The sequence below is a fragment of the Plutella xylostella genome, chromosome 5 (assembly GCF_932276165.1).
Source record: "Plutella xylostella chromosome 5, ilPluXylo3.1, whole genome shotgun sequence".
Taxonomy (NCBI): domain Eukaryota; kingdom Metazoa; phylum Arthropoda; class Insecta; order Lepidoptera; family Plutellidae; genus Plutella; species Plutella xylostella.
This window is the reverse complement of record NC_063985.1, coordinates 1,851,943-1,873,324: the sequence shown is the minus strand read 5'-3', so window position 1 is coordinate 1,873,324 and position 21,382 is coordinate 1,851,943. Positions and strand designations below refer to the sequence as shown.

Sequence of the window (21,382 nt, the reverse complement as noted above, 5' to 3'; positions counted from 1 at the left end):
TGTTAAATAGTTGTCTAATTAGCTGCCTGCAAGAGCTCTTGTTGGACCGGGGTAGCGTGGGTCGGTCGGGAGTCGCCCTCGCCTGCAGACCTCAGGGTCGCCTTCCACACTGGGTCGTTCAGGAAGAACCGTTTCAGGTGGATGTATTCCTGAAAAATGTGCGGTTAGCTACAGTTTAGTTTCAGTACAGTAAGTCCCTAAATATTGAAACCTACTGGGTAGGCAGGTGATATAGTTACTATGTTAGTTTCTAAAGTAAAAGTTAGAGACTCAGAGCGGAGTGAACGATCATTTAAAGGTTGCCTGGAAGAGATCGCTTTTAGCGATAAGGCCGCCTATTGCGTTCTATCCACTTTATTATAAATTGTTATCTGTGTCCTGTTTAGTCAATAAAGTAGTAACTATTCTATTCTATTATTAAAGATAGCACTGGAAGTTTCACTGAAAGACTCCAGGCACTGCTTGTGTACTTACAGTAGACTGCAAAGAAACCTGATATCTCCCAGAGACGACCGTGCTTCAAGGTGCCAGCAGGTTACTTTGCAGTCCACCGTACATTCATGTCGACTCTCATTGGACTAGGCCATACACCCTTCCTTCATTGGAAGGAGACCCGTGCCCCAGCAGTAGGGACGTGATGGGTCGTGAATCGTGATGACTTACATTGTAATCGTGCGTGAAGCGATGGTAGCAGCCGCTGGGTATGACTACCATGTCTCCTGCAGTCACGAAGATACGGATCCATCGCTCCTGCTGGTCCCTCACGTCGAAGTACCCGCTACCAGCGTACACTAGTCTGTAAGGGCGTTACAAATGGCTTATCAGTTATGGACTGAGCTTTTGTGAAATGGTGGTAGACTCATAATCATAACAGTCAATAAAATAATAAATTATTTAAATTAACATGTCAACGACTTATTAAAAAAGGTTCTCCGTGCTGCCTAACATCAGAGCGTGTCGGTGATAGATAGATAGATAACTAGATGGTTAAGACCAAAAACGCAGGTAGGTAGATGGAATAGCAGGCACTTAGGTACTTACCTCATTTCTTCTTCAGCATGTTTATGCTCCTTGTAATAGGATTTAATGTTGTTAAAATTTTCCTTAGTGCATATTAGTTGGTCTTCATATTTGTAGCCTCTCTTTTTCTTTATTTCGGCGAGGATACAATCATTGTCGTATGTGCTAACATCTATCTGTAACACATAGAATTATGTGGTTACTTACAGGCCATGATAAATATATTTTGCCCTAGTTAACTACCTAATTACCAGGGGAATTAACTTGACACCGCCTACAATAATCATGTCATGCTAACTACCTCGGCGGCACCCGGCTCTGTCCCAACTGCACGGTACATTTATCGACGTAAATAAAAGACACTAGAATGGTCCTGGTCATTCGCCAGACTAGACTTATTCCCCCCATTACCTACCTATACCATTTTGTTATATGTAAATAGAATATATGAAATATGTAACATTGGACTAGTTAGCAGAGATACATACCCTGTAACATTCAACCCCAACGTTCGTAAACAATTCCTCCACAGACACATACTCGGGTGGGTCCTTCCGATGTTTTGAACGCCGGTCGCTGCCATCGTCATTGAAATACCACGCTCGCACCATTTTAACTTAGATTTTAATCGAACGAGAAAACCTAACCACGGGAAAAACTACTATAAATTACCCAAACTCTTAACGAAAATGATATGAGAAAACTGGTTTAGGAGACATTGTTAAATAGGTACCAAAGGCAATGAAGCGTGATGCGTATCTTATTATTTTTGCATTTTAAAGGCTCGGAAATAGACTGTAAGGATACGCTTCGCGTTATTACGATTGTTCATATTGTACAAATATTATTACTGACGCCTCCACCAAGAACTCCCAAAATAACAAAAACTGGTCAAGTACCAGTCGGACTCGCGCACGATGTGTTCCGTACAATAAGGTATCTAAATCTAAACTTAACCCTTAATCAAATGGATGATTTTTTTTGAGAAAAATGTAAACCATGTATGGTTTTTAGGTAAGTTGGGTCCGTAGATTACGAAAAAAATTATTTTAATTTTTTTTAGTGGGGGGAAAGGGGGGTTTTGCGATGGGAAATAATTTCCCACTATTCGTAATTGCAAAGCAAAATAATATCAAATGGGAAACTATTTCCCACTAACCGGTACAGATCACAAATTTTGATTAATATTTACTACAGTTTCTATACAAGCTAGTTGCCGCTACTTTGCTTGTTTTTTTATAAATTATTTTTTGTGTTAGAAAAAAAGCTATAAAATGATACAGAACAATATTTTAATAAGGAAATATGCAGTCGTCAAGTTGATTAAGGTAACTATCGGAAGGAGAATTAATACTGTTGGCATAGCATGAGTCGTCTTCCGAATCTGTGCCTGATAAATCAGAAATGTCAGCTATGTTTTCGACAGTTTCTTCTAAATTCTTCGTAGTAAGCGATCTTTTACGTTTCTTTTTGTCCATTTTTTCAAAATGCTGCAAATAAATAAGAAGAATCAGGAGTCATAAACCGCTTATGTAGGTACTTATCAAAACCCATATATATTATTTCGTTCAATAAAGTAACATTATTATTTTATGTATAGATAAATTTTGTATATTTTTACTGCAGAAACAAACAGTGGGAAAATATTTCCCACTTATTTGAACCTACGAAAAAGCAAGAAACACCAGTTTTACCGTGCCAATCACCATAAAATCCTAACTAATATTATGTAGTCTGAGCCTATCTGAAACCTAGTTAAACATTGTGAGATATGGCGTTTCGACTTTCTCCGTGTTCGGCATCATAAGGGTCACAGTGACAGTTAAATAAAGTCCATTTTTCTCTCCACCTTTAATTTGCAAGGTGCGGGTGCCTATATAAATAGAGTGAGTCGCCCGCGCGCCTCAGTTGGTTTTTGATTTTTGAAGTGAACACTTCGGCAAAATGGCTCAATGTAGCCACGGTTCTCGTCGGCTTCGCTCCGACGGGGAAAAATATAATATTGAATTTGCGGAGTCCTCGCTGCCGGGAGCTGTAGCGTGATGCGGACCAGGCGGCGCGGGGCCTGCCGGCTGCTGCGCACGCAGCCATTGCTGAGGATTTCGCAACGAAGGTTTGAGTTGATAAGCCGTGAGTAAAATGCTATTATTTACTGCTTTTAAAAGCTCGGCCACTGGTCATAATGCTCCGGCGCTTGGGGTTTTTATCCCACGCAGTAGGGTCCGATTCAATAGTCGTGGTGATGATTGATCACATATTCCGGTCCTACTAGTGGAGCTAGATACTTACATTAATGACCGCTTTAAGTAAAGCATATGTTAATTTTATACAGGAAAAAAAATAATAAAAAGATATTTTTCTACCCTCAATTTCTAATATTTTTAGAAAACAGTTGATAAAAACTTTGCTATTACAATAATGCACTTGATTATAGCTTAGTAAGGCTTTACAAACAGGAGCTTTCCAGGACCGTCATAGGATTTTTTACAGGAAGCACGTGGCTCCGAGTTTCAGTATGTTGGGACATTGTGGCATGTGCGGCGAGTAATGTGATCCGCCGGTACCTACCCGCTGAGGGTAGGCAGGCCGATTCGGTGAAATTGAAGTTTCGTGTAACCTGCACCCGGCCCTGTGCTCCTGCGCTGGCCGCCGTCTCGTGGCACCTGCATCGCAGCGTACACCCGGCCCTGCGCTCCTGCCCTGGCCACCGGTTCGTGCCACCTGCATCGCAGCATACACCCGGCCCTGTGCTCCTGCGCTGGCCGCCGTCTCGTGCCACCTGCATCGCAGCGTACACCTGGTCCTGGCCCTGGCCACCGGTTTGTGGTACCTGCATCGCTGCATAGACCCAGCCATGCACTCCTGCCCTGGCGGCTGTACACCCGGTCCTGGCCCTGGCCACCGTTTTGTGCCACCTGCATCGCAGCGTACACCCGGTCCTGGCCCTGGCCACCGGTTTGTGCTACCTGCATCGCTGCATAGACCCAGCCACTCCTGCCCTGGCGGCTGTGTTGTCCCACGTACATCGCTGCGCCCAACTGGCACTCCTGTTCTGGTTGCCAGATCCAAACGCCCCCTGTCTGGGAAGAGATTTTATGCTCAGCGGAACCGCCTGCACTATTGCTAGCACGGTCATCATCATCATCAGCCATCATTATGAGTGACTTATTTAGAAGGTATCGAGGAACGTGCGCTATTCATCAGTGATTTTGGCATATGCAGACGAACGTTTACTGCCAAGGTTGGTCATGTTAGCCATACAAGGGCACACCAACGAAGCCTGAGTAACCACCTGCAGTCGCCGTAGCCGCATGGGCATGGATGACAACAAATCGGGTAACGTGCACCGCTTCTAAAAGTGTTATAGCACTTCAATTTGATGCCTCCGCTGAGGTAAGGTATTCTATTAAAGCAGCTTTCTTCTGAACTGCCCAAAGTGACCTGTAGACTGCTCCTGGGGATAGTTGTGCAATCAATTTTTTATTTCGATGTCTCTGCTGAAGAAACTGTCTAATGCAGCTTTTGTTCTAAACTGGCTAAAGATCATTGGACTGCTCATGGGAATGGTGACGCACGGTAAGTACAGGAGCGTTACTCTATACTGATGAGAAACGAACGAACGAGAGCTGTCGTGCAATCGGCACGTTTAATACATACAAACAGATAGAGCGGCTCGCGCCGCAGTGCACTGAAAGTTCGTTTTTCGTCAAATAAAGTGACCCCCCCCAGACACTATCTTACGTGTCATGACACATCGGCAGATTCCAGCTTTGAGTCTTTTCTTTTCTCGGCTATGAGCAAAGTGAATCCCACCGGCGAGTGTTCAACCTAAAAGCACTGAGCTAATTCCTGATTTCGTGAAAGTCGCTGTTGCTATACCATACCGCTTCACAAGTTACCGAATTTATTATGATCCTACTGTCGGGTGATCATGATCGGAGTGTCATCGCGGTTTCTGACTGGCACCATATTAGCTGTCTTCCTTATGTCCCAGTGGATTGTGAGTGTGTATCCGAGCTCTTTGTTGAAAAATGCGTGAACCTCCTACGCAGCAGCTGTCTACTAGTTGTGTATCGAATAAATCGAGTAACGGTGCTCTTGCACGAGACGACTACCTTTTGGTAAAATTATAACTTCCACTATTCTGGGAACATGCATATACCTACTGTGTACTGTGTATCACATCACGTGTAGCCGTAGCCCTACTCAATGTACGGGGCTAGATAATAAACAATGGCAGTCGTCATTAAATTTCTATGAATTTTGAAGGTCATCATTTGGAGCACAATCCAAAGTGTGAAAGTACCTATTCATGCCTAAACGGCTTCTCTAATGAAAATGTATTTTTAATTCGATTCTGGCGCAAACGTTTCATAACTATTTTTCAACACTGTATCTGCTGAAACTACTTAGACTGACTGGTTAAGATGCAGACGTGCCGTTTTCACAATTCCATTTTGAGTAATCCTCAACTGTTTTATGGATCTTTCAGTGAGTTACGTAACTAGTTAACATTTCTTGGGTATAGCTAACTACCTAAGTTTACCTATAGATAGCCGCAAGCTATCTGCTGTTGGCGAACTGTCAGTTCTGATTGATAAGTCAGGCTCGAGGTGGCTCGTCCAACTGTCCATGTTCCCGCCACCATGATTGTTGCTTCCACAGATTAGAGAGTCTATGTTGGCTGTCGTTGCATCAGGTCTGATCAGGTACAACTAACATCTTTAGGTACCATCTTTATTTAATCGAGCTATTTTATTTTGTTTTATCTAGGTTGACTTAATGGTTTCAAAATCGAACCTACAACAATGTAAGTAGGTACCTACCTACGTACCTTTGAAGTTGCAACAAGGCGAAGCCTTAAGGTTTTGGCCGAGACCTGCCCTTAGTGTTGACGAACATACCTAAAGGTGACCTTGTTAATGTTTTTCATATGAAGTACTGAACATTTTACTTATCCTGGTGGCATGACTGATCATTTAGCCGGGTTTCATTTATCAACTATTATAATTGTTATTGTTGTGTTAATCAATCTTTATTAATTGATGTCATCTACCAAGGAATGCTGCCAGAGCTCATAATATTCACACATGATGATACAGAATGATAGTAGCCCACAAAATCAGTGCAAAGGCTTATAAAATAACTTTCCTTCCTAGTAGGACTGCACAGGAACTCGTTAACCGCCGAGTTAGTTAGAATACAAAATTAGACTGTGTGTTACTTGTCAATCTAGAATATGAATATAGTGACCTGCATCATGTTTTAAAAAACTGAATACTTAGTTATCCGCCAGTGTCACAGCCTTCATCTAATCTTTTCCAGTAGCTGATGAGGCTGAGATATTTAGTAAAATTATCTTCGTTTCAAGCACCACTCCTCGTTCCAAGGACTAGATGCCGCGCCAGGTGTTGCAGGCCGTGTCGTCGTACAGGGCTGACTGAGCAGGTCCTCGAGGCTCCATGGTCGGCTGCTGCATTTCTGAGGTCAGTCCAGAATTACATACCCTAGTCAGCATGTGCTGGCCTGAGCCCCAGCGGCCTGGATCGATATTCTATCTACATTTTACAGCTTTTAAATATTGTTGCAAAGTATTTCACTGGTTCCATCCATTGGCTAGTGTATGTTAAAAATATTGCCTTGACAATAACAAGATTTTGATCAATAATTACTTATAAGTATTGCTTTCGAAGAGGCACTGTGTGTATCCATATGTATAAATACCTACCTATATGTATAGGTACATACCTTCCATAACTTTCTGACAAGTGAGGAATAATAAGGAAGTACTTAAGTCTTATGTATACTTATACCTTTCTTTTTAGTATATCTATTACCTAGAAATCTATGCATTATAAATTTATAGATTCAAATATTTATCTACTGATATACTCATCAGTAGCTTATGGGTCACAGTTGGTTTTCTCTCCACCATGCGATAATAAACACATCTCACAATGTTTAACTAGGTTTCAGATAGGCTCAGACTACATAATAGACGCATTTTTCCTGAAATAAAAATGACATATTATGTATCTAGCCTATCTGAAACCTAGTCATTTCTGCATGGTGATATTACAACTGAGGCGCGCGGGCGACTCACTCTATTTATATAGGCACCCGCACCTTGCAAATTAAAGGTGGAGAGAAAAATGGACTTTATTTAACTGTCACTGTGACCCTTATGATGCCGAACACGGAGAAAGTCGAAACGCCATATCTCACAATGTTTAACTAGGTTTCAGATAGGCTAGATACATAATATGTCATTTTTATTTCAGGAAAAATGCGTCTATTATAAATGCGAAAGTAACTGTGTCTGTCTGTCTGTTACTCTTTCACGCCAAAACTACTGAACGGATTTGAATGAAATTTGGTATACATACGGTCTAGACCCTGGGAAAGAACATAGGCTACTTTTTATCCCGGAATTCCCACGGGAAAACTTTTTAAGGCGAAGCAAAGCGCGCGGGAACAGCTAGTCCATTTATAAAACAAGTTTAGTTTACAATAATATTGTAGTTAGGTACTTAGCAGATTTTTTTCTCCAAAAATTTTGAAATTACGTCACGAGAACCGGTTTTTGACACAGAAAAATTGAAATCGTGATTTTGACATTGACGTACGATGACAGCTTGCGGTTTTTTTTAAAGTGATGCAATTAATAAAATTTAAAACTTAATCAAGATTATTTTGTTTCTAATGTTGGTATTGATCAGAATTACCAGTAAAAAAATAAAAATATTTTTTTCGATTTAGACAAAGTGGGAAATAATTTCCCTATATTTGATTAAGGGTTAAATACTTAACAATTTTAGACCACCAAACACTAGGAGGGTTACTTAACTCTATACTGGCGAAATACGAACGAACAAGAGTTGTCGTGCATTCGGCGTTTAATACAAAGTGGTAGAGTCGTGGCTCGCACAGCAGCGTTCTGAAACATAGTTTTTTGAGATATAGAGTGACCCCACGCATTTGTTTCTTTACACGTCAGCATAAGAAAGCTAAAGATCGCATCCAGTGGCGTGCTTTGGGAGAGGCCTACGTCCAGCAGTGGACTGCTATAGGCTGATGATGACGTCAGCATAGAAGTTTTATTTTATCACAGCATCAAGAAACCATAAACTTGATGGGTATGGATATGGGTGTTCCTTCCAACTCGATATCTCAACGCGTTGCCGATTTTAAGGGCCTTGACAGAAGGACAACAAAATGATTCTGTACAGGTTCCGTTTTTATTATTAGAGGTAAAACCCCTAAACATTGAAACAGTATTTAGATACGCCTAGAGTAGGTATTTGGTTCCATTCCAACATTACATAAGGAACAATAATCGGGCAAAAATCCGCAACTTCTAATTTGCGTAAAATGTATTCTTACTGGCGCTATTGTGGATATATCGGTAGATTAAGCTATTGAAACTGGCATGAGAAGTAAACACGTTTATATAAAAAAAACAAAATGCAGTTGACAAGTAAAAATAGATTTAATTCCGTCAAATTAGCAATTAGGTATGTTTCACAAAGTATACTTACAAATTGCACTAGGCAATGGGGTTCCATATTAGTTACTCTTTCTACATAAAATATAATATTTCTCTAGCACCTGGCTCATTAAAAAACAACATTTAGTTATAATTTGATTCCTATGGCATACAGAATGAAAACTCTACAGTTGTCCAGAAGTATACTTTCACACAGGTGCTCTATCATCATCAAAATATATTTACATAAATTGGATTCTGTTTCACAAGAGTGTCGTTATAATTTTAAATGACCTAGCAGTAATTTCACAATATAAATTTTTAGGGACCCTATAATAGTGACCCTCTATAATGATTCGATAGTGTAATTTTACTTTCTTGAGTTCTTTTGAAATTTGCGAAACAGACTCCTAATGGTTTTGGTTACATAAATGTATCTATGTATTTGCACATAAGTAATATTAATTTACTAAAGTTTATCAGTAGAGATGGGCCGAAAGTTCGATAGAAACGACAAAAAAAATTAAAATAATTAAAATGATCATAAAGCGGTTTTTAATTGTACTTATAAGTTTACCCAGTGAAATACTATCTCACTGTCTATTTGTTCAGAATCAAAGAAATATAAACATATAAATAAATCCTTAATGCTGCCGAATAAGAGGTCAATAAATGTAATTTTTAACAAATGCCGTCCCATCCCTAGTCATAATTTTATTTTACATTTCGAATATGTAACTACCTTAATTAAAATCACATTTTAATACCTAGACACAGTAGTAGAAACATGCAATACTACGACACATTTATACTTTGATATGAACATTTGAGAAAATGTCAAAAGCTACTTACACACATATAATAATTATGATTCTATACTTACAAAGTTATTTAAATAGGCTTTAGTGTTGCAATCATGACTATCTGTCGTCACATATTCTCACTACCAAATTCTAGATGAAATATAATTAAGTATTATATTTCCATCTGATAATTAAGTATCCATATTTATATCATCTCTGCGTAGCAATATATATATTCAGTTAAGTATGCTTAATCAACGTTAAGTTTACGATAGTGTTATATTTTAATTATTATGTTTTTGTGAAAAGGTTTAAACTGTGTAAAGAAGGTGAAATAAGTAAGTCGTGTCAAGTAAATAGATGCGCCACACCGATTAGGTATTGTAGTTATACGTAGTAAAGTACCTATAAACTACAACTTTATAACCAAAATATTTATTAATTCAATTATATTTAAAATATTTTATTTATGTAGACAGACGAGACACGTGGCACCCTCTGGGCAATTTAGCATTTCGTGAGAATATCTAGATTAAAACAAGTTAAATTAAAAACAAAATAATAAGTAAATAAAATACATTAAATGCAACAAATTCAAATGAAACAACAAATGGACGGATATGTGAATTAGAATCACAGCTACAAATTAAAATAACACAATTTTAAATAACCAAAACATATTGGTAGAATGTCCGAAATTGATCTAAGATCAAATTGCAGAATTCGTTAGTAAGAGTTGGTATACATGAGGGTAAAGATTGTCGTGCACTAGGTATATATGTATGTATACTTATCTACCTATTATACTCCATAGGTACTTGAAGCAAATTGCAATATGCAAAACGGGTTATCGTGCTAAATTTAAAGTTTATAAATTTTACAATTACAAACATTTAAATTAATGATTGTGAGATCACTTCTATCAAAACTAAACTATGTATTTACACTAGTTGGTAGCAATATTTGAATAAATGTAGATAACTGGGGAACGGCGGAAGGTATATGTAAAACTAAAATTATTAATATCACAACGTGGAGACATTAATTAATAATGAAATTTATGAATACAGGTACAAATAATAGATTTTTAACTAATTAATAAAACATTCATCATTTTAAAATGTAGTTCAAATTAAATAAATCGTATGATTAATAAAAAATGTAGATACAGATGTAGCTCATTTTATAGTTAATGTATTTAAATAAGTTTCTGTATGGCCATTATTTATTGTAGTAATTATGAGGGCAGCTGGAAACAAGTATCACACTTTTAAAATATGAATGACTTTTTTATCATTGAACCCATTTTAAAAGTATATTTTTGTCTCCATATCTTATAATTACATTTTACTATCGGATATTATGGTGGTATAGATTTATTATCATGTAATACATACCAATTTTAAATCATATGGATCACGCGTTAATGATGAGAAGTTTACCATTAAAAAACCATGACATAATAATAAAAAAATCTTAAAATAAACGAAATCGATTTAATCTACGATCAAATCGTTTATTTCGACAACACATAATTATATCCTACGTAATAATACTTGATTTAGGCATTAGTAATATATAAAAAAAAAACATTGTGCTGACATTTCATTTAAAACCTATGATATTTTCACAGAAATACCATATACTTTCACGTGAAACGATTAGCAAGTTTAAGCTGGTTTTTTTTCGTCAATCCCAATAAAGTCATACTTAACAATCACAATACAACTGTATCTTAAGCTTTAGTTACAACACTCTTACATTGATAAAGAAGCCAATAGTTTTAATTTGCTGTTCATTTTGTGAACACCATTTTATTTTGTCAGTTCAAACTTAACACACAATCATTACATTTTCCTCTTCATTCCGTCACTGCAAGAAGTGACTGTTCCAGTTCACAGTTTGGTGTGTTTTAAAGTAAATAGTCATCCAATTTTCAACTTCACTCCGTCAAAGAATAGATGTGACTTGTCCAGGCAATGTAGCACGGGGCGCTATTAATTAAGACGTGACAAAAGTTCTCCGTCGCACTCGCTCTTGAGGCTGCAAGGTGTAAGTGAGCGTGATGCAAACGTCTTGTCGCGTCTTAAATGCGCCCTGTACTAGCCCTTCAGTTCACAGCTTGGTGTGTTTGATAGTGTCCTTCCAGTAAATTTTTCACTTCACTCGGTCACAGATAGATGCGACTTGTCCAGCTCACAGCTTGGTGTGTTTGACGGTGTCGGTCCAGTAGTTCTGGATGGTCATGGCCTCCAGCGAGTTGAGGAACGAGTCGTTGTCCAGGCTGTACATCTCCTCCGAGTTGTCCTGGAAATTCATTATACACAAATTAAAATTACAGGTTTATTCTCAAAGTATTATAATGCCTATGTTTACCTAACTTAGGTTCTGTCATCATCACTATGCCTAAAACCCTTCCTTCATTGGAAGGAGACCCGTGCCCCAGCAGTGGGGACGTAATAGGTCGTGATGATAGGTTCTGTAATGTTTATCAATTTGTTTGTGAGGCTTAATTGCATGGGTCTGGGATGACTAATGGGGCAGTCATCTATGAGACTATGGGCATGGACATTGCAGTAGGTTGTAAAAACAAAAAACAAGTTGGAATAAATCTAAATAAGTTGGAGTTTAGTGAGGTATCTAAGGATTCTAAATCTTAATATTCTACTTACTCGTATCGTGCTGTCATCCAAATACCCGCTGGAGTCGGGATTCGAGCATTTGTCATTCAAAGTCTGCGGTTTGTTCAGGTACCTCCGCCGGTACAGCACAAACGCTGTGCTGCCGGCTAAAGCAACCAATACCAGCGCCGCAAACGATATGCCGGCTATCTCCCCAGTGTCCATGCCACGCTCCGATTGGTCTATCACCCTTCTAGATGATTCCACATTCGGAGGTATTCTGGTTTGCAGAAACGCAGTTTCTAGGGACAGCGGTTTCTCAGTGACGATTCTGCTCTCAACCGCGCCTTCCAAGTTGGTTTCTATTTCCTTGACTTCTGGGTGTCGTGTTAAATTGTTCCGTTTCTTGTTTGGGGGGACGGTGGCGTTGTCTGCTACCGTATTGTTGGTTTTAGCTACTGTCATGGTCTTGGTATTATTATTAATTTGGTCCTCAGCGTCTGCGGTTTTATCCGGCACAAGGAAGGCCGGATGGACTATTTCTGTCGCGTTCGTTTCTTTTGTGTTATTAGTAGTAAGCGTAATGTTAGGTTTTTGGTCAAATGGCGGTGGTTGGTCGGTTATGTTTAAAGCTGGTGGTGGTTTGGTGGCGGGGGTCAGGGTGGTTTTCGCGAAGTACATGGCCCTGCCCTGCCGCCCCTCGTGCGGAGTCGGCGAGGCGTCTTGTATCATCTCAGGTGTCGGCTCACTTTGCGGGGCAGTCCATCCGCTGCTAACTGAAATAGAGGAAATATGCATACGGTTAGGAATTTTGTAATTATGTATTTTGAGGACGGTGGCGGTGTCTAATGAAAAACAAAAATGCGGCAGAGTAATGAGAATGTCCTTCCTGCAAGAATTACTTTTGATATTTATTTGAGAAAATGTCTTGAACATTGTTTGTTTGTTGGAGCTATGGCTGGCCTCGAGAACCCGGAATCGCAATGTAAATGTCATTGTTGTATCACAGTCACAAGCCCTTGCAAAGGGCAGACCTTTCCCTTTGTGATCAATGAAACATTAAAACAAATGACATCAATTATGCGTTGCCTGCCTATTTTTCACCATATCGATAGAAATAAAAGTGTATGGTGGCTGGCAACGCGAACGATGATGCTGATGAAGTAATAGACATTCTTATTTATAACACCTATAAAGATTGCAGAGCAGTTAAAATGTCGTTAGTTCTATATTATGTAATTTAATGAGGCCATTAATTTCTCGCAGCTAGTACCGTGGGAAGCCAAGGGTTTAATATTATAGTGCTTACTCGAACAGCCCGCACTAGCTAACAATGGTGAAGCTGTGTAACTGTGTACCTATTTATAATTTACGTCATAAGTTCATACCAAATAAATAATTAAATAAACATGAGGGGACATCTCACACACGGTCATCCGACCCCTAACTAGGCAGAGCTTGTAATATGGGTATCGGACAGACACTACACCATTCGATCGTCAAATCTAAGGCCTGGGTCTCCTATTTACGCCGTATTCCGCGTCCAGCGTCACGCCGTAGGCCGCGTCACGATGCTCACTATAGAAATGTACTGATGCGGTCTCCCTCACACGCCGACGTTGGCGCGTAGACCTAGTGCATCGTGACGCGGCCTACGGAGTGACGCTGGGCGCGACATACGTCGTAAATAGGAAACCCGGGCCTAAGCGACATGACATGTGTTGCTGACTGTAGACACCAAAAAACAACCGAACTGTACCTATAGGTATTGGAAAACATGTATGGATTATTTTCCATGTAGTGGCGACGATCGCCCGTTTATGAACTCACCTACGTGAGTATGACACGAAATGAGCCACCGCAGCTATATACGTACAGGGTGTTGCCAAAGTGGTATAGAACCTACAGTAGTACAAGGCAGAGAATTCTGACCCCTCTCAGAAGCATTGTTACTATGAGAGGAGGGTAAGGTTTCTCTGCACATGACCGTACTTATTCAAAAACGACTCGCTGAGTCACCCTCTTTCGGCTTAGTAACCAATTTAGCAAAACCCTGTCTACGTTAAAATCAGAATTATACTTCCAGACAATACTAAATCCACCCGGATCAATAATCTATTTTAAAATCATCTTTCTCCCACTCAATGATACTAATAGTCAAAGAACGACACGTTTTAGCCTTTATTTCTTCAATTTCCTAGTTCCAATTTCGACTGCTGCTCCCGTGAACTGCAAATATATTTTATTATAATGTAGAGCAAAATATTCATTTGGACCACTGAAATGTTATCCGTTTTCAGAGTATAATTTTACTGCGAGTTGCGGAGGCGAATTTCCCAATAAAACCAACGCAAGTTAACATTAAAACTATACTTGATATAAAATTCAAAAAGATCCTCAATATTCACGTGAAAAGCTCCACTGAACTTTCTTGTTTCGTGTATGTTTGTAAGGAATCACTCAAAAAGTACTGAATCGATATAAAAAAAACTTTCACTATGATAATGCTTCATTCTAGGCTCTGTATCCCCAAATTCGAGTAACCATTTTAGGACGAAAAGCAAATTATTTATACCTCCTTGGAAATAGGCCAATTATTCATGGTCATGTTAGCCTCAAAAGTTATGCGATGCTATTGTGTAAATTTCTAAGATATCGACGAGTAGCTGGAGAATTTTCGTCGGGCTGTTTAACAAAACACGCTTAAGGCTGTCACTAAAGCTGGAAGAAAATCAGAATCTGTCAAATCTAGTGAGGGGGGGTTGAAGTATGCGGGGCGTTCTACGGACAATGACATGAAATTTTAACATAGTAGGGGAGACCGGGGACAAAAGTAACAGTTTGTACTTTCTGTCTGATTTCTCGTTATTAATAACATTTACGATAAAATAAATATAGTCACATAAAACTTTCGTCTATAGTCTACAAATCTCCATTATTACTTTACTTAATGCATCTCGAATTTTAGCATTTTTGAAGCCTCAAAAAAAAAAGGGAAATCGTTACTTTCGACCCCATGGTCAGGACGAAAGTAACAAGGCATGGGTCGAAAGTAACGACCCATAAATTCTGCCCAATGTTATAAATACGATTCAAAAGAAAGAACAGAAAAAACAATCAAATTATTTAGTTTAGAAAACTTCTTAAAAAACTATCAAAACTAAAAAATTCTTATGACTTATTGACAAAACTAAAAAAACTTCTTAATATAAACTGTAAATGAGATCCATCATTTAATCTGACTAACTGATAAGAAGTTGTTTTATTTGTGCCATAATATACAATATTATGATACAAATATCTAATCAAAACAACAAAAAATAAAAATTTACAATGTGACATGGCAAACTTACGAAAGTAACACGTTACTTTTGCCCTGCCGCGAGCTGTTACTTTTGTACCCATCCCCATTTTTGAAATATCAGGCGACATAACTTTAAAACAGCCCGTGTTATTCGAAAACCATTTATGACATGCTACAGACAATCTTATAATGAATCAATGAAAAAATAGTCATATGGTTCTTGGCATCTTAATTCTACGTAAACACTTAATGAATAAACACCAAAAAACTTACTTTTGGTGTGTAAAATCACGAAATGCTCACTAAAACAACCTTGCACCGCGGCACGGGCGTGGAAAATGATATCAAGCACGGGGGGCATCGCATGCTGACAACCAGCGGTCGCTTGGGACGTTAAGGCTATTGGGGAAGTCCACAGAGTCTTTGTTACTTTCTACCCGCTGTTACTTTTGTCCCCGGTCTCCCCTACTCGAAAACATAAAAGTGAAGACATGCCACTTTGTTAAAAATATACTAAGTAAGTAATATTGTTTTGTGATACGAAAATATTTATTTTTATTTGAAAGTATTTTTAATATTTAATAATTAATTATATATAAAGTCGTACCCGTGCCGATATTTATACAGGTTGTTGCAAAAAGGGTTTAATACTATGCCGAAACCTACGTGTGCAGCATGTTATTGATGTTATTTCTAAGCCAGGAAATGAAATCAGAATGTAAAAAAATCGCGAAAATATTATCAGAGTTTAATAGTTCAGGGTGTTGTATTAAACTCTGCCCCCGTGTAATAAAAAAAGTATAGTTAGCCGAAAGGGCGTTACTCAGGCGTCACTCTGAAAAAATTTTATCCTACGTAATTTTTTATATTCATGAAAAAAACGCTTCTTCATATAATTTTTTTTTGGTCACGTGACCTTTTAGTTAGACGACCTGTTTTTTTTTTGGTGTTTCAAAAGCAGAACAGTAGTTTGCAGAACTCTGCATATACAGGGTGTCACAAAAGGTTACGTAGCTGGCAAAGGGATATGGGGAGGTCACCAGAAAAATAATAACATGTAAGTACCCCCGCAAGGGAGTACATTAGTACAAGGCGAGAGTGTGTATTTTTTTTTTAAAGTACTTATGTGTATTTGGGATATGATAGAAATAATATTTTTGTTTCTTAAAAACCAAAAAATTTACACCTTGCTGCGCTCTTTTGCTCACTGTAAGTACACCTACAAATATTGCTGTATTAAAAAAAACGGTTTTGTTATAACGATTATAAAAAAAAAGTTATTTTCATGTCAAGGAGTCATTTACCTAATTACGATTTCACTCAACAGCAGGTGAACTGAAAAAATAAGTTCTAGTTCTATCATCACTTTAGATCGCAAACATTGTAACTCCACTTTTCTCGGCGAAAAGTACTCTTTGGTGTCAATAGAAACGTTTTTTGAATTCACATGTTTTCCTCTTTATTCGAAAAAAAAAACTGTATTCCGCATTTTACCATTTGTTTTCCTCTAAACCCCAAACCGTGATTTTTAAACAAGAAAACATAGGCAGCGTTCCCACTACGCCGGACCGGCAGATCCGCCGCGCCGGTAAATCTGCCGGAAGAGCTAGTGGCTGTACAATTTATATGAAGCTATTCACATTATCCCGGGTCCGGCATTTTTGCCGAGCCCGGCATTTCTACCGAACGTTTTGTCACTACGGCAGCGTTCCCACTACGCCGGACCGGCAGATCTGCCGAAAACCGGACACCGGACAGAGTGTTCACATTACATCGGATCCCGGAAGAAATTCAGACAGTCCTCAGTTGAATTTGGACCTGCGCGCACAATGGACGACGAAATTGTTGTGTGGTGGTATCTTAATAGAAGGCAAAATAAAAGAAAACATTGGGTACACCCTATTTTACGGGAAAGATTTTCCATGCTTTTCATTTTACATCCAGGGGCGAGGGGAGCACGAGCGGGGCGAGCGGGGGACAGATACCGGCACAAACTCGTTCACATTACTCCGGGCCCGGTCGTTCTACCGGCAATTCGTAGTGACAAAACGTTCGGTAGAAATGCCGGGCTCGGCAAAAATGCCGGACCCGCGATAATGTGAATAGCTTCATATAAATTGTACAGCCACTAGCTCTTCCGGCAGATTTACCGGCGCGGCAGATCTGCCGGTCCGGCGTAGTGGGAACGCTGCCTTCGAATTGCCGGTAGAAAGACCGGGCCCGGAGTAATGTGAACGAGTTTGTGCCGGTATCTGTCCCCCGCTCGCCCCGCTCGTGCTCCCCTCACCCCGCCCGTGTTCCACTCACGTCATTCGGCTCGCATGTTCTGGTAAAAGTAGACATTTAGCATGGATATTCAAGCAGAAACTTTAATTACGCTTGTCCAAGAGAGACCTGTTCTGTGGAATAAGACCGAAGACGTCTATAAAGACAAAAACTTAAAGCATGGCGTGAAGTTTGTTTAATACTGAAAGCAAGCCACCACATATACCACCACAACACAACAATTTCGTCGTCCATTGTGCGCGCAGGTCCAAATTCAACTGAGGACTGTCTGAATTTCTTCCGGGATCCGATGTAATGTGAACACTCTGTCCGGTGTCCGGTTTTCGGCAGATCTGCCGGTCCGGCGTAGTGGGAACGCTGCCTTAGTAATTATACCCTTTATTCTCATATACAACGTGCGATGTAGGCGAACGTGAACGAAAACTATGCAATAAGCCTTTGTTTTTATTACTACTTTAGTAAATTACAATAACATATTCAACAATGTTAATTTTTTTTTGCAATGTTATGTTGTTAAATTAAGATCTAATATTTTATTAACATGAAGTTACTTTCAACTTTTTTTTGCATCTATGCGTCGAATCACAGCATGACGGCTGCTGCAGCTTCCTGCTGTCCTGTCCTCCAACCAATCCCACCAGTACTGCAGGTTGCGTCGAATACGAGCCATTCTCTTGAACTTGACAAGACAGGTGCTCCCGGAAGGATCATAGATCGCACGGAACCCGTACCGTATAGAGGCAACGGACTCCTTTGCAACAGCCCCCCAGATTCGGAAGTAGCCCATGCACTGCATGGCGAGCACAGCTGCAGCAATTTTTTCGTAATGAATCATTGGGATGTCATCCCCGAAGGAGGCTCTCAGCCTACCTCACGACCTGTGTGACATTAGAAAAATGCACTGTGCTAACGCCGTTTGCGAGCTTGATTTGCAGGACCGCGTTGTATGCCAAGTTCCACAGCAGAGGGGTCCAAGACCTACCGCTGTGGAACTCCGCAACTGAACTTCTTCAGTGAAAACAAACCCTCTCTTTTCGCATCCTTAATGTACTTGTTAGACACGTATGACCTCTGTCAATTTTCTGCAGATAAGAAGACAAGTGATGGTATACAAGAGCCGCCCTAAAGGTTCGCCCTCTAGGGGATAGAGTTGAACGCGGTTACTATTTTTAAGCAAACAGCCAGCGCAACAACTCGCCCGTGGTTCTTATCCTGCTCCGACAGTGAACGAACGCAATGTATTGTACCCACTATTCGAATCCGCATTTCGGATGCCAAACTGACTGTCCGAAAGGTCGAAACCGTACCACCACAGAGGTATGACTCGTTCGAAGAGCTTATCAGGCTCTTACAGCAATCAGATGTGTCGGTACACTGAAAGATAATCTACAGGCCTGCTTTATTTATTTAGGAGCACTAATGGCCTCCTTTCAGTCATTGAGTCACTGGCACTCAGGCTGCGGTTGAACAGGAAGATAGACTGTCTAAACAAATCATTTTTAGGCTAGTTAAAAAAAACTTTAGGTGGGTAGTATGCCAACTAGAACTACAAATAAAACAGTATTTTTGTCTCCTCTAAAATTTGGTCACGAGGAGTTACGATGATTACGATCTAAGGTGACGCTGACGATATTTTATACAAGGTATTGAAAAAAGGGTATAAAGCTTAGCCAAAAGTGGATTTAGGTGCCATTCTGATCCACTTTTCTTCTACAATTTTGAAAATTCACGTAACAAAACCTTTTACATAGAAACTTATTCCATCACGTGACTTTTTACTATAGAGACCGAATTTATTTTTCGAGAATTTCCAAAACTTGGAGAACAAAAGTTGTTCAGAATAACCCCTGAGTCAAACCCTTTCGGCACAGTATACCCTTTTTGCAACATCCTGTATAGGTAATATCAGGTTTATAAAAGACCTGGGCCTGTAGAGTGAGACTCGGCATGGGGAGTCATAATTTATAGATCTTTTAGGTTGCAGTGGCGAATGGGCACTGGTAGCCCTGCCCTTTTCTATAACTATAACTATAGGTAATTTTATGGCAATTTAAAAATGGTATAACGTTTATCTATTTGAAAAAATCATTAAAAATATACATTACCTATCACCCTAATTTAAAAAAAAAATTCAGCCCTTACTTTAAACTTATAACACCCCTCTATTTCCTTCAGGGGTTAAAAAACCTGTGTATTTAATATTTTCTTATGAGTTTTTTTTTTAAAACTAGGCTCTTACATAGTTGTACATAATATTATGCGGTATTTTATTCCACTTGTAACGCATAAAATTCATAGCTACAGTAAACATTTCATTTTTTTCATGGCGAGATACAGTCGCACTTAACCGCTTTTTTGCAAAGCTTGTTAAATAGATTTAAAAAATTATGTAAATTTTAGATCTTCATTTTTTAAAAATACTTACTTATTTTTAACAACCTGTAGTGTACAGACTACCACATCTTAAAATATATATATTTTTAATTAACTACGGTTTTTGGTTTCAAATAAAACAAATTATGAACTTACTTTTCAACACCCTGTATATTGTGTAGCTTACCTACCATACACAACCGTTAAAATAAAATAAATTACCCCTCAGAATATAAACAGGCTCGCGCTTTGGCATACTGCATTGACCGTATAGTTCTTATTCGGAGAATCTAATAAGTGTCATTATGTGCAATGTTTACCTTTATCTATGCATCTGTAACTCTATAGTAAAAAATGTAAACAAATCGAAAAGGCGAAATGTTTTCAAAGAATTTTCGGCTTTTCTGCATCTAAAATGATTAGAAAATTAACTTTCCATAGCAAATGCATATGTATTATAATACTTGTAGTCATAATTTGTTGATTTAATCAGTTTTTGTGAAATATTTGATAAAAAATAAAATGGCGTGGGTATCGCTCCTAACAGGCCGCCACCAGGGCGACGACTGAAGAAATCTGAAATCTGTCACGGTGTCATCATTTTTAAACCGGAATTTATTAGTTTTTTGCAAAAAAAGTTGACTTCTGGTCCATTAAATCCAACTCTTTAAGGGGCCGTCCATTAATCACGTGAGGTCGTTTTTCTCATTTTTTGACCCCCCCCCCCCTCCCCCCAGGTGATATTTGGTGAGGTTTGGGACCAACCCCCCCTCCCCCCCCCTGGATCACGTGTATTTTTTTGGAAGTCTATGTAAAGGCAATTTTTGACTAGAAAAAATATAGGTCATACTACAAATCGTTAAAATTTTTGCGCCGTCCAAAATATCGGTTCAGAAATACCTAATTTTTGACAAAAATTAATACACGTGATGTCTAACGAGAACCCCCCCTCCCCCTCGTGATGTTTCGTGAGGTTTTCAGTAACCCCTCCCCCCCCCCTTTGAGCCTCACGTGATTAATGGACGGCCCCTAAGGTAACTTTGTTAAGAATTTAATTACCTACACATACATATAAGATTCCATGAAAATGGGCCCTCTGATTTCGAGGGTTTTTTCATAATAAGTCAAAAAATGGCAAAAGACATGGTGTGTTTGCAATTTTTTTTAACATACTTATTATAATCCTGCACCAATTTATAAGCAACTAACATGTTCAGTATACCCTCTGCTACAAAATATATTTTTATCAATGTGATAGAAGCCACCGTATTTCCAATCTAATCAAGTATATCAAGCCGACTTTAGCATTTTAGCTTTAGGGATCCCCTTAAAAGTTCAAAATCTAGGTGTACTGCACACTCGTTATTATGTTTGGTTCGCTAGGCTAGTAATTTAGCCAAGTTGATATCAATTTAGCGACTAAACTAAATCACTTGCTATTGGCTAATTTAATAAGTAACTAAACGCTTACTGAGTAACCAATAGCAAG

General features: G+C 39.0%; 2 protein-coding genes across 5 annotated transcripts in view; both read right to left on the bottom strand.

The window, feature by feature from the left end:
- Positions 1–1,922, bottom strand: LOC105383842 (acireductone dioxygenase). The gene is made up of 4 exons (XM_048633356.1): positions 1,509–1,922; positions 1,042–1,196; positions 664–796; positions 1–149 (listed from the first exon to the last, which is right to left on the bottom strand). The coding sequence occupies exons 1-4, from the start codon at positions 1,629–1,631 to the stop codon at positions 15–17; spliced, it is 546 nt and encodes a 181-aa protein (XP_048489313.1). The 5' UTR covers positions 1,632–1,922; the 3' UTR covers positions 1–14.
- LOC105390213 overlaps positions 439–21,382 on the bottom strand; it is an 83,237-nt gene continuing 62,293 nt past the window's right edge. For 3 of the 4 annotated variants that reach the window (XM_048633349.1, XM_048633350.1, XM_048633352.1), the window contains 2 exons: positions 11,982–12,706; positions 11,315–11,616 (listed from right to left, as the gene is read on the bottom strand). In XM_048633349.1, coding sequence (XP_048489306.1) covers positions 11,506–11,616; positions 11,982–12,706 — 836 coding nt within the window. In that variant the 3' untranslated portion in view covers positions 11,315–11,505. Of the gene's footprint in view, positions 450–11,314; positions 11,617–11,981; positions 12,707–21,382 lie in introns of those variants that run through there. The other variant, XM_048633351.1, reaches the window with a different exon arrangement.

Coding starts and splice junctions, on each gene's coding strand:
- LOC105383842 (XM_048633356.1), bottom strand. CDS start 1,631: ATGGTGCGAGCGTGGTATTTCAATGACGATGGCAGCGACCGGCGTTCA. Junction 1,197..1,508: donor TTGGGGTTGAATGTTACAGG/GTATGTATCTCT, acceptor TATGTGTTACAG/ATAGATGTTAGCACATACGA. Junction 797..1,041: donor CATGCTGAAGAAGAAATGAG/GTAAGTACCTAA, acceptor ACGCCCTTACAG/ACTAGTGTACGCTGGTAGCG.